The sequence below is a fragment of the Thamnophis sirtalis genome, unplaced genomic scaffold, assembly GCF_051295495.1.
Source record: "Thamnophis sirtalis isolate CommonGarterSnake01/CBP01778 unplaced genomic scaffold, rThaSir2_p1.2 scaffold_3, whole genome shotgun sequence".
NCBI lineage: Eukaryota > Metazoa > Chordata > Lepidosauria > Squamata > Natricidae > Thamnophis > Thamnophis sirtalis.
This window is the reverse complement of record NW_028261383.1, coordinates 68,348,750-68,361,552: the sequence shown is the minus strand read 5'-3', so window position 1 is coordinate 68,361,552 and position 12,803 is coordinate 68,348,750. Positions and strand designations below refer to the sequence as shown.

Below are 12,803 nucleotides of genomic sequence, written 5' to 3'. Positions count from 1 at the left end.
ATACATTTTCAGGTGTATAATTCATGTCTTATACTACTATCAACATTGAAACCAAAACAAGCTCTATTTCTTCTTTAAATCAATCCCATATTTTAAAATGGCAATTGGCCAGAGATCATTACACCAGAAATAAAGCATTCTGAAATTGATGAATCCTTTAAAAATTGATTAATGCTGGGCAGTGCTAAAGCATTCTTTCTCCTGTTATGCAGAAAATAATAGCTGACATTTCAGTTTTTAAGAATCCTGCACATGAATGCAAAGTTAGTCATGCGTCTCTTACAGTGCTCTCCCCCCATCCTGTGGTGACTCAAGGAAATACATGATGTGGTTTCTGCCAGGTACAAATCTTTTAGCTAGGAAGGTAGGAAGAAAAGTCCTTAAGAGTTTTAAGAGCTAAACAATTCACCCAGAATGTCCCTAAAAATTGGCAGATACATCTTCAATCACCACTACAGCACCCCCCACCCTCTGCTTGCATTACTTTATTTTCTCTTCAGAAAGTGCCTCTAAATCAGGGCTGTCAAACTCCCGGCCCGTGGGCTGGATGCGTCACGCCCTGGCCACGCCCATGCCCGGTTTAGTGAAGGGAGGAATAGTCCCAATACATCATGTGACACTGTCGTGACATGAGTTTGACACCCCTGCTGTAAATGTATGAAAAGCCAAATTCCATGGTTAAACCACAGTCGTGGCACGACAAAACCACGCTCGACTAAAGCGCGCCCGATTAAACCGCGTCGCTGACGTCATCAACAGGCCGACAACAGCGAGCGCGGAGAAAGAAGGGTGCTTTAAATAGCGCTTTGAAAGCAAGCCGATTCAAGTTAAGGTAAGGGTTAGGTTTAGGTTTAGTGTTAGGGTTAGGTTAAGGGTTAGGGTTAGATTTAGGGTTAGGTTAAGGGTTAGGGTTAGGGTTAGGTTAAGGGTTAGGATTAGGTTTAGCGTTAGGTTAAGGGTTAGGTTTAGGGTTAGGTTAAGGGTTAGGTTTAGGGTTAGGTTTAGGATTAGGTTTAGGGGGGTTAGGTTTAGGTTTAGGGGTTAATTTTAGGTTTAGCGTTTACAGCGTGCTTTTTTCTCCGTGCTGTTGTCGTGCTGTGATGATGTCAGCTACGTGGTTTCGTCGAGCGCCCTTTAGTCGAACGTGGTTTTGTGGTGGAACCAACCACAGTTTCTATAGTTTTGGCAGGGAAGCACAATCCATTTCAAGCCCAAGAAAAAGCAGCATCAGTCCTCTGCTCTTTGGCTATGGCTGTCCAATGAATGTATGCATTCACTGGCATTTTTAATTAAACTGTAATACACAATGTTATTTTGAATCTACCCAGCTAGGAGGAGAGGTGTATGAGACCTCAAGATTTGGATTATATAGTAAGTGATAGTTCAATGTTTCATCTGAACCAGGACTCTGCTCAATCACCAAAACAATGAAAAGTCTTTTGGTCAAATAAAGACTAAGATTGTGTTTAGACATGAATCTTTTGCATATTGTTGCTTTTCAATATTGCTGCTGTTGCTTGAAAAACTGCAACCCAGTTCCTGTTCAATTCATTTCCAACGAATGGTTACTGGAATATACTCCAATTGCTGTCTGCTTCTGCTGTTCATTTCAACCCTCTTTTTCACCTTTCTTCTTCACTACTCCAAAGAAAGTAGCAATTATGATCAGGCACGTAAGTGTTTTGTACAATTGTGTAGCCCTTTTTCCTCCTTTAAAAAAGTGGATTTGAGGCATTTTAAAATACTTAAAGTAGGTCAGCACCTTCCATTCAATCCCCCAAAGAATTGCAGTGTTTTAAAGAACATGATTTCATAGACAACCAAGGAAGATTAACTTAACAATGATTTGGAAAAATCCCTTATGAAATTGAAGGATGGCCACTTCTACGTACACCTAAGAAAAGATTCCACTTATTCAGAGAATCAAAGATGAACATTAGAGAAAGGCAGGATTGTAGCATTAATTTTAAGGGTGTAATGTATTGACATTCCGAATTCCAATGTAAGAAAAAAAAATGATGCACATACAAATGCAATATGCATTCTCACAGCTCAGGAATTTATGGAAATAAGGAGAGGGAAAGCAAAGATCATTAATTCACTAGTGTTGCACTTCATGCTTTTAAAGACATCTGTAGTCTCCTATATTATACCATTATAGCTTTGAAGCTTTGTGTGCTTAAGTCTTTCCAGCTACACAGATTACCCTTGTTAAGAGAGGTGAAAAAAGGCAAGGCAGAAGAGCTAAAGGATGATGACACAGTCTTGATGCTTCATGAAATTGCTATGCAGAATGAGCATGTAAAATGAGCTTCTGAGAAGTGAATTTTTTCATGGAACAGAACCCTTCAGATGTGTGAGGCAGTTTATGGTCCTCAAAAGCACATGATATTATAAAGGCTAACTTCTTGGCCACAAACTTAAGTTTCTGTTTGGAACATAGCATGAAATCTTATACAGTTGGACTAAGAAGCAAATGCTAACAAATGCTTATTTTTGCCTAGGTTATTCGTATCAGGGAACTCCTGGAGTCTGTTAAAAACAAAGAATGCAGCGTTCTTTTAACATTTAAAAATAAAACTATACACTCCATTTTTCATTAAGGCTTTTGGTTCATTTGCACCTATAGCATTTGTTTATAATTGCTTATACATTATTTCAAATATTATTTCTTGTCTAATACAATTAATACAAAAAAGAGAACAATTGATAACGGATTAGCTGATATACAAAACTCGATGGGTTCTATCATCAGCACTCAAGATTGTCACTCATATTAGGTGGAAAACTTCCATTTGTTCTCAATGAAGCAGGGCACTCACAACAGCTTCCATGTAGAGTTCATTATCCTCTTAATAATGAGACATACCAAGGCTCCATCATTCAGTAATAGCCTAAGCAGGAGCTTTCAGCTCATCTTGTAACAGAAAATGGCAGAATGCAATATATATATATATTTACTTTATACACATACATACATGACTTGACTCTCAAGACTTTGCAATGAATTAGGACATGTTAAAATGCTTATTTGCCTTAAAATATATTTTATCAAGGTGATAAATAATTTTTAAAAATAAGCTTGTACAAAAATAAAAAAAAATATGCTCCACAAAGTAAAAGGCAAATACAAGTGATCTTCTGAAAGCCCTTTGAAGCAGCAAAGACTGCTAAAGCATCTGAGTTATATCTTTGGTATATGAAAAAGTAATTGCTTGCAAAGCATCCGTGCTATTGGCAGGGAAATCTGATGCTGTCCCATTTATTCTTACTGTTTTCCTGATGAATCTTCCATGTATAACAAACAGATGTTGCTAACATGTCTTCCTATGATAATTGGGGAAAATCCCAGCACCTTCTTGGCTTTTCCCAGAATTCTGGAGTCTAAAATGAAATGATAATATGGGATGAGATGGAAAGGTGGTGGTGGTGGGGGAAGGGAATCAGGTGTGTAAGCATACTGGACTTTTCCTTCAACAAATATTTCACAAAAATATCTTGCTAAAGTTTTACGCAGGGAGAACCAATTAAAAATATTATGAAAATTGGCTTCTACCAAAGAATATTTAAGCCTGTTCTGAGCGATGGAGTATTTCATCTTAAAGAAACACATTTGCAAATCAAGTTATGACTTTAACAACTCTGTCTAAAGATATGCAAGACACTCTCATGTGTTTATACCTATCCCAATAAACTTATCTTTCCAGTTTTGGACAGAAAAAACATTTTGATTTACCAAAACTGAGAAGGTAATACCCCAAAGTGCTAATGTCTACAATAATATACTCAATTAACAACTGAATTACCAAAATAAAACTCTGAATTATGATGACAAGGAATGTCAATATAAAATATGATAGAGAGAGAGAGAGAGAGAAAGGGAAAGAGAGAGAAAGATATCAACCTATGACAAAAACAAATGGAATTTAAGAAAATGATGGATTTTACTGGGACTAGTTTTGTCCCTTAATTGTATGCATTCCTCTTTTTGCTCAGCCCACATCCACTAAGGTTTGAGCTCTGCTAAAGTGTGTCTGATAGAAAGCTAAAGAAGCCAAATAAAGCACCCTTTTAAACTGGCTCAAGTCTTGGGAAAAATATCAAACTTTTATTACCTGGATTGCAGCAATACATGAAGAATGCTAATCCTGCAGCAATACTGAAACAGGCAAGAAAGAACGTAGGACCTAGAAAAGGAAGGAAATAAAAGCAGCAACTTTGTTTTCTCCTTCATATTTCATAATATATCACCCTTTTTTCAAATGCAATTAGAATCATGGATGCCTTTATTGTAACTTTTGTAACTCCTTTTTTTTCATTTATCATCAGCCTTTTTAAAAGCTTGCAAAAAGAAATTTTCTTCAGGGATTTAAATTCTATAGTAATAAGTTTAGCGGTTTTGTCAAATTAAATAATACTGTGTATTATTGTAAAATAATGTAAAATGATACTGTACTATAGAGGCTATGTAATTATAGATGGCTTTTTGGCAATGGCTGAACTTATGAATCCTCATTTTTCCTATTGGCTATCCATGTTCACCTTCCCAGACTCAGAGCTGAATAAAATACGGGAGGATGTGATAGGACTAATGATGACTCCCCCCACCCCAATATCCCTACCAACTGGACGCTTTCCCCATCTACACATGTTAAGTGTAAAAATCTCCCAAGGGTCATGCAGACCAAATACAATTGATAAATTGGTGTAAATGTGCAAAAAATGTTTATTTATTCAGCGCTTCAGAAATTTAGAAGCTTGCATTACCAGAGCTGCTCAGGTTCAGTTAAACTTGCTTACAGGAATGAAAGCAAATACACATCTTCCCAGAGTAACGTTGCAGGATCCAATCTGGGTCGGTCCCCCGGGACCAGAGGTTTAGTCTTTCTAGCTTTCAGACTCACGCTGGAGCCCATCCTCGGGGAAAGTTCTGGTCCCAGTGCCTGACCCAGACTGGATCCTTGCTTACAGGACCCTAAAGCCAAAGATACATTTTCCCCTCACCCAATCGGTGCCCACCTTGTGAAGGCTACAGATTTGAGTCTTTCTTGGACTAGACCAGTTCACATCTTACTTAACTGCAAATGGGCTGTGCCTCAACCATTTGGGAGATAAGTACCACCCAAAAACATGGAGCTGTTAGAACGAGGTCAGTGGGTGCAGCCCTAAAGGTATAGGGTTTAATGTTTTTAAAAAGAGACACAGAGAGGGGGATGAGAGGGAGGGAGGGAGGAAGGGGAGAGAGAGAGGAAGGGAGAGGGAGGGAGGGAGAGAGAGAGAGAGCCAGAGACAGAAAGAGACAGAGGGGCTTTGACTGGGGAAAGAAAAGGAGCCTGGTGTGCAGTTTTCACATTATAATAGGCTCCTTAACAATGTGCTGGGTTTGGTACAGCATTAATAACCTCTACCTGCCGAGTTGCTTCCCTGCCTTCTGGCTTCAAAGGAAGAACGTTAAGAAAAGAGAAAAGGAGTCAGGGGCCAGAGGGCAGCTAAAGGGAGCGTTCCTTTTAAAAAAATTGTATGCAGAGATATCAAAAGGGGAAGTAAGACACATATTTGAACACTCAGGAGCCTGCCAGGAAACCCAGCCAGCAGGTAAATTTAAGTTTAAATCAAAATGTCATTGTTTAAAATATTGAGTAGAGCCCCACAGTCCCTTGCCTATGAAACCCTATACAATCTTCAAAAATGAGAGCAAAAATTATGTGGCAAGAATAGATGCTGAAGCTGAACCTCGCTGCTTATTATTGTGGAAATCACAGGCACAATTCCTTGGGATGCTCTACTGGGAAAAGCATACTGAAATTCTTTGCCAAATACCTTATGTGAGGCAGGCACAGGTGCATTCCTAGGTGATCCCTTCCCAATCCTTAGAAGGTGCAGAATTTTAAGACAGCAAATACATTAAGCCGATTGGTAGATACAACCCAGTTCTAATTATTACTAACCCCCTTTTAGATTTTACATATATAACCGTAATCTTTTCACACTGATGCATATGCTTGCAGCATGAATTTTTTTTGAAGATTAACGTTATCAAAATCAATCACATTAACGTAATACTTTTGTTAACCTCATTATTCATATGCAGCCAACAATATTTTACACGTTATTTACCCCTGTCATTTAGAATATATTTCTCCTTCTCAGGGTTTATCCCTGTGGAATCTGAGGTTTCTAGAAACAAAAGCAATACACTGAGTTAGTGCTATACACAGTCCAACAAGTTTAGGAAACAAATCATAAAAAATGAAATTAATTTTCAAAATAATATAATCAAAACAATATGGCCTCAAACCCTCATTATTTTCTATGTTTAGCCTATTTCGTTCTTGTGTTTTGCTGCTGCATATAAAGAGAAGGTTCTGTCATAAAGGCTTTCTGGTATAAATGACATTAGGTGTTTCAATGCTCAATTGGTGTTGAAGCCATGTCCAACCCCCCACAAAAAATCCTTCCTCCTCCTCCTTCACCTGGCTTGAAAAGCCTTGTTCCTACATAGATTTTTTTAAAGAAGTTATTTCAGAGCAAGACAAACTTAAACTATAAATCTATTTTCCTTCCTACTCCAAAGGGTTTAATTGTGGAAGATATTTTCAATGACAGATATTGCTTCCTGTAGTCACATATTTTTCTCTGATATTTATACCTTTTTTTATCCCCAACTGCAGCAGCAGAAATAAGCTAAGCCAGTGATGGTTAACGTTTTTGGCACCAAGTGCTGACAATGGAGTGCATCCGCTGGAATACCAAAAGCCAGAAGAGAGCAGCTGGCTGGTGCAGATGTGCATGGCAGCCAGCTCCACTTCTGGGTTCCGGTGCATGCATGCGCACCAGACATCTGGTCTGGTATGCATATGCACATGGCCAGCTGGTCTTTTCTGGGTTCCGGCGCATGCATGTGTGAAGACCAGCTGGTCAGCATGCATGCATGCAACAGAACCCGGAAGAGCAGCTGGCAACAGCACATGTGCCCACAGAGAGGGCTCTGCATGCCACCTCTGGCACGTGTCCTAGGTTTGCCATCACGGAGCTAAGCTATTGACAATCATCCATAACTTGAAGGGAACAGCCTCCCCTCAACCTGTTTTCCAGATGGGTTGTGATTTATTTCTCCCTCCCTGGAACTAATTACAGGAAGTCCTTGACTTATGACCGACCATTCATTTAATGACATTTTGAAGTTATAATGGACTTGAAAAAATTACTTACAATCTACCCTTGAAGTTACGACTGCTGTACTTGGTTGGAATAGTCAGATTGCATTTTGTGGCATTTTTAGCAAAAATCAGGAAAAAAAAAACCTTTGGATAAAATGGGCTCAATTTTATGACTCTATGGTTCTTTTAACAACCATATGGTTTACTTAATGATCATGGTGACTTGTTTAGCAACCACCATAAAAACGGTTCTAAAATTGAGTCCAGTCACAATGGTGCCTTGACTTGTAATCGCCACAACTTAAGACCAAAATTCCAGTCTCAATTGTGTTGTAAGTCAAGGATTACTTGCAAAACCTCTAGGTGTTGGTAATTTTGAGTCACTACTGAACTATTGTGTTTAATCACTATTAGCAGTAGCTAGAACAATTTTAATTCTACTTTCCAAAATCTTCCACACAGTATTTGCACTCTGGAATACATGCATCAAACTTTGAAGCAGTATAATAAGAAAAGCCATCTTGAGAATTTGGACTAAATCTGGATATTCTCCAATATCTAATTTCAACTACAATATTGTCACAATTTCTTATAATATTGGTTTGCATATAGCTGGTGCAATTCCCAGACATTTGTTTAAAAGCCAGCTGTTTTCTATCTGAAAGTGCTCTTTCTCGCAGACCAAGCTCAATGCTTTTTCTATCAGGGGGTATTCAAAAATCGATGTTTGAACACTAAGAATGGGTCTCAAACGCCAGCACTTTAGTACGGAAAAGTTGACAGAAGTGGTAGAAAGCCTAGGCTTCCAGTCTCTTTTCTCATGTACATTGCAAACCCACGGGACTTGTACAATTGACAGCAAGGCCTCGGGGTATCATTATACACAGCTGCAATGCAACATGTAATTTGCACTGGAAATCCATGCAAATTCCTAGCTCTTTATTGTAAAAAAAAGAAAAAGGAAAAAAGGAGAAGCTCAAGTCTAAAATCGTAAGACAAAAATAAATGTGGTTGACTGATCCCCTTACTTTGTTCTTGGAACATGTTGAACTAAAGCTACCAAAGGAGCTGATTAACTTTTGCACTTTCACAAAAGGCTAAAGAGCAGGCACTTTTCTTGTCTTCTTAACAATGAAATAAGTCTGGAAAGCTTTTGAAAATATATACCCTTATATTTGGCTCTTTCAGGAACAGATAAATTGTAAAACAAACAGTTAGTTACTAGGGAAGCAATATGCCCCATTGGTTATAGCCTTAGCATTGCAAAATAGAATAATGATGTATTGAGTGAAATATTCAAATCACTTGACACCAGACAATCTATATTTCTAATAAAGGTCTTTAAAATGAAGCATGTTCCCAATTCCCATCATTGCTGCGACACAAATAATGGCAATTGGGTTATTTTATTATTATCCCTATATAAGCTAATAGTGATTTTTGCAAACAATAGTATTGTATAATGTTCCTAGGAGTAAATTGCATAGAGTTAAATGGGACAGGTTACAATTTACTACTCAGCTTATACTTAGTTCCACAGCTGTATTTGTAATCTGTTGCCTATAAAACTCAGTCAGCTCTCACCTTGTTTCTCTCAGAATAGTGGTGGTCTCAATTCCATGGGAAAATACAAGATACAAGTAGGATTACTAAAGCTGTTCATCAAAACATTCAATCATATTGCAAACAGATCAGAGGTGCTCTTTACTAGTCTATTGCCCAAGTCTCATGTGCTTGCTGCAAAAAGAACTATTTAAGGGATCATAAATCAACCACTGATGTCTTTTGTTCTAGCACTTCTATGACAGTTCAGAGGAATCAGATATCACAGTTCTTGACATTATTTTAGCTAGGAGATCAATCCTAACAACCAAACCTAGACAATTAATACACAAGTTATAAAGAAAAGTCAATGGTGTCTAGGGGAAGCAAGGATGAAACATGCATTTGCCTTGCAAATTCTAAAGACATTTATGTACTTGCATGCCATATACTCATACAAGTGCAAAAGAGTAGAGTCACGTCATGCCATAATGCAAACTTCATTAAAAGGTAAAGGTTTCCCTCGCACATATGTGCTAGTCATTCCTGACTCTAGGGGACGGTGCTCATCTCCATTACAAAGCCAAAGAGCCAGCACTGTCCAAAGACAGTGGTCACATGTGGTCATGTGGCTGGCATGACTAAACACCAAAGGTGCACGGAACACTGTTACCTTCCTACCAAAGGTGGTTCCTATTTTTTCTACTTGCATTTTTACATGCTTTCGAACTGCTAGGTTGGCAGAAGCTGGGGCAAGTAACGGGAGCTCACTCCATTACATGGTGCTAGGGATTCAAACCACCGAACTGCCAACTTTTCTGATCGACAAGCTCAGCATCTTAGCCACTAAGCCACCACGTCCCGACGCAAGCTTCATTACTTTGGTATTATTATGGATAGGAGCAGACAACCACAATGACACATCTGGTTCTCATTGAAGCTTTTCTTGTCCATTGAACAAATAGTTTGTTATGAAGCAAGAAACCTAACAAATGATGTACAGTGCTGAAAAATAATACTGGCTCAAAGTTTAAATCAGCACATTAACCACAGTCAAACTAAACAATATCATTCTGATTCCAGGTTGTTAGAGAAAATCATAAAAATAACATTTGAAAGGAATTTGATAATGGGAAAATTTTTCCTTCTCTTACAATTCATAAAAAGTTATCAGGAACTGCAGTTCTTGACACTGTTTTATACAAATTGGAATGTCAGAAACAATGCAATGCAAGTTTATTACAGCAACCACAAAAGAGAAGCTTGTATACCAAATCGATTGGAAGGACATCAAAATATGTTAATGCAAATATGCTTTCTCAACTGAACACCTGTGAATTGTTAAGGAGAGTATAGTACATCTATTATTCCTCTTTGCTACCTGCAATCTATTTATTTGAACTCATTATTTTACTCCTGTAAATTTGCCAACAAACCCAAAGGACAGATGACATAGTGCTGGATATTGTGCTCTTGGTAATCTGTGAGCTTGTTTGCTTCCCTGCAAATGTTTCATTACCAAACTGGATAACATTGCTAGTGCATGGAGAATGGGATTTGCTGTCAATTATTCAGATTATATACAGGTAGTCCTCAACTTATGACCACAACTGATCCCAAAATGTATGTTGCTAGGTGAAAAATTTGTTAAGTGAATTTTGCCCAATTTACAACTTTTCTTGACACATTTGTTAAGCAAATCACTGCAGTTAAGTTAGTAACAACGTTGTTAAGTGAATCTGGTTTTCCCGTTGACTTTGCCTGTCAGAAGGTCACAAAAAGTGATCACTGACTCTGGGACACTGCAACCATCATAAATGTGAACCAGTTGTCAAGAATCTGAATGTAAATCACATGACCATGGAGATGCTGCAATAGTCATAGTGTGAAAAATGGTTATAATTAGGCTTTTTCAGTGCCATTGTAACTTTGAACAGTCACTAAAGGAACTGTTATGTCGAGGACTACCTGTACAATACACTGGTCTGCTAGTCTTGGTTGGGATATGGCTTCTTTGTTTATGGTTCCAGAATTTCCTTAGTATTTCTGGATTTGGATTGGTCTAGCGCAGTGTTTCTCAACCTTGGCAACTTTAAGTCCTGTGGACTTCAACTCTCAGAATTCCCCAGCCAGCTGTGCTGGCTGGGGGATTCTGGAAGTTGAAGTCCACAGGACTTAAAGTTGCCAAGGTTGAGAAACACTGGTCTAGGATATCAACAGCTTCCCATTTCAAATTGTGGCTTGTCTATGTATAGAGAGATGAAGAAATTCCATAACCAAATCAAAACTAACATGGTTAAATCGACTACCAGCAGGTTGTCAAAAGAATGAGACAAAGGTATATATCCATGATGGCGAACCTATGGCAGGTTCCTGAACTTCTGTGTTACCCGTAGGGCCATTTTTCGCCCTTCGGAGGCTTCAGGAGAGTCTCCGGGAGGTGGGGGAGCCTGTTTTCACCCTCCCCAGGCTCCTAGAAAGCCTCTGGAGCCTGAGGAGGGCAAAAATGGGTCTATCGCATGCCAAAAGAAGGGAGAGGGTGGGGGTCATGTGCGCATACGCATGGGTCACACACGCATGTGTGCAGGAGGTGGATAGACCCGTGCACACACCCCCACGTGCTCCCCCTGTTTTTGGCATGCAATGGGATTAGCCATCACTGGTATATACTGTTGCCTTGTTTATTAAACCTATATGCTGAATATGAGAGTCAGTTTGGTGTAATAATTAAGCACCAGGCCCAAAGCCAGTCTCACTCTCAGCCCTAGGAAGAAGGCAAAGGCTTCTGAAATTTTGTTAAAAATCTATAGGAGCTGCTCCAGACAGACCTCAGGAATCAATACTGACTCAAAAGACAGAAACAGCTAAATATACAGAGGGAAACTGGACTAGAAGATGATTAGTGTGGCTTTAAAAGTGGATGAAGAAATCCTGATAGCCTACCCTACGCTTATGGCAATACTCTGATACCTGAAAATGCAAATAGTATGAAAATGAAATCAAGGAACGAAAGTCAACGAACACAGGGAAAAACTGGAATTAAGATGAAGTACAATGAAAGTCAAAGTCATGACAATAGGTACAAAAACCAGCCTCTGAACTGGCAGTGAAGATATTGTACAGCAGTTGGCTTTACTTTTTTAAAATCAACTATTGACAGGAAAAGAACCAATAGTCAAAAATGTTGTTGAGACTTGGTAGAATAGCGATAAAGTCCTAGAAAGATAGTCAGTTTGTAGCTGTCTATACCTACAAAGATCAGCATTGTGTAGGTTGATGGTTTTCCCTGTGGCACTCTATGGAAGAAGAAGAAGGATAGGAAGGATATTGATTCTTTTAAACTCTGGTGTTGGAGAAGACTATCATAGGTAGTCAAGAAAATAAACAAATCAATCATCTAGAGTTCTTACTTGGAAGCTCAAATGATCAGGCTTAATCATTTTATTTTGGACACAATATGTGAAGTGTCAGTTCTCTTGAGGAGTCCATAAGGTTGGGAAAGATGGAAGGAAAAAGACAACCAGCAACAAGGTGGGTGGATTAAATTACAGTGGCAATGAATATACTATAGGAAGATCTGAAGGGCTAAGTTGGGGGCACAGCAAGGTTGATAAAGAGTCAACATTACTCTGATGGCACATAAGTGATAATGGCACATAATTAAACAGAGATGAAATATTTACAGTCTGGGTAAAAATTTGGGTTGGACCCAGGGTTATGATTTCTTGGTTTTCAGGTCCTGCTATAACTCAGACTGAAGCTAAGCCTAAGCACATATCTCAAGTTTTCCCTCCTTTAACTAATATTTACCATGCTGAATTTTGCTTTGTGAACTACACTGAATTATGTGCACACTTTTATGAAAATAACAACTGTGAGGATATCAGAACTTGAGTTGATAGTGATGGATGATCAGTTCTTGCCATGCTTTGCAATTTTCTTGCCAATTAGAAACCTACATACATATCTGGTTGAACATTATCTGTTTCAAATTTTTCTAATGTTTTCATATTTTAACACATTTGTCGTAGAGACCAGAACATGGTTTGTTGCATTTTTCAATATAGAATAACTCATATTTTTGTCCCTGATTAGTATATG

At 38.5% G+C, this 12,803-nt stretch overlaps 1 protein-coding gene across 3 annotated transcripts in view; it reads right to left on the bottom strand.

Annotated features, from left to right (window-relative positions):
- Positions 1–2,216: 2,216 nt before the first annotated feature.
- Positions 2,217–12,803, bottom strand: part of CARD19 (caspase recruitment domain family member 19) — a 33,929-nt gene continuing 23,342 nt past the window's right edge. For 2 of the 3 annotated variants that reach the window (XM_014061335.2, XM_014061336.2), the window contains exons 4-6: positions 6,118–6,177; positions 4,116–4,187; positions 2,217–3,384 (exon numbers count right to left, since the gene is read on the bottom strand). In XM_014061335.2, coding sequence (XP_013916810.1) covers positions 3,269–3,384; positions 4,116–4,187; positions 6,118–6,177 — 248 coding nt within the window. In that variant the 3' untranslated portion in view covers positions 2,217–3,268. The remainder of the gene's footprint in view (positions 3,385–4,115; positions 4,188–6,117; positions 6,178–12,803) is intronic. The other variant, XM_014061337.2, reaches the window with a different exon arrangement.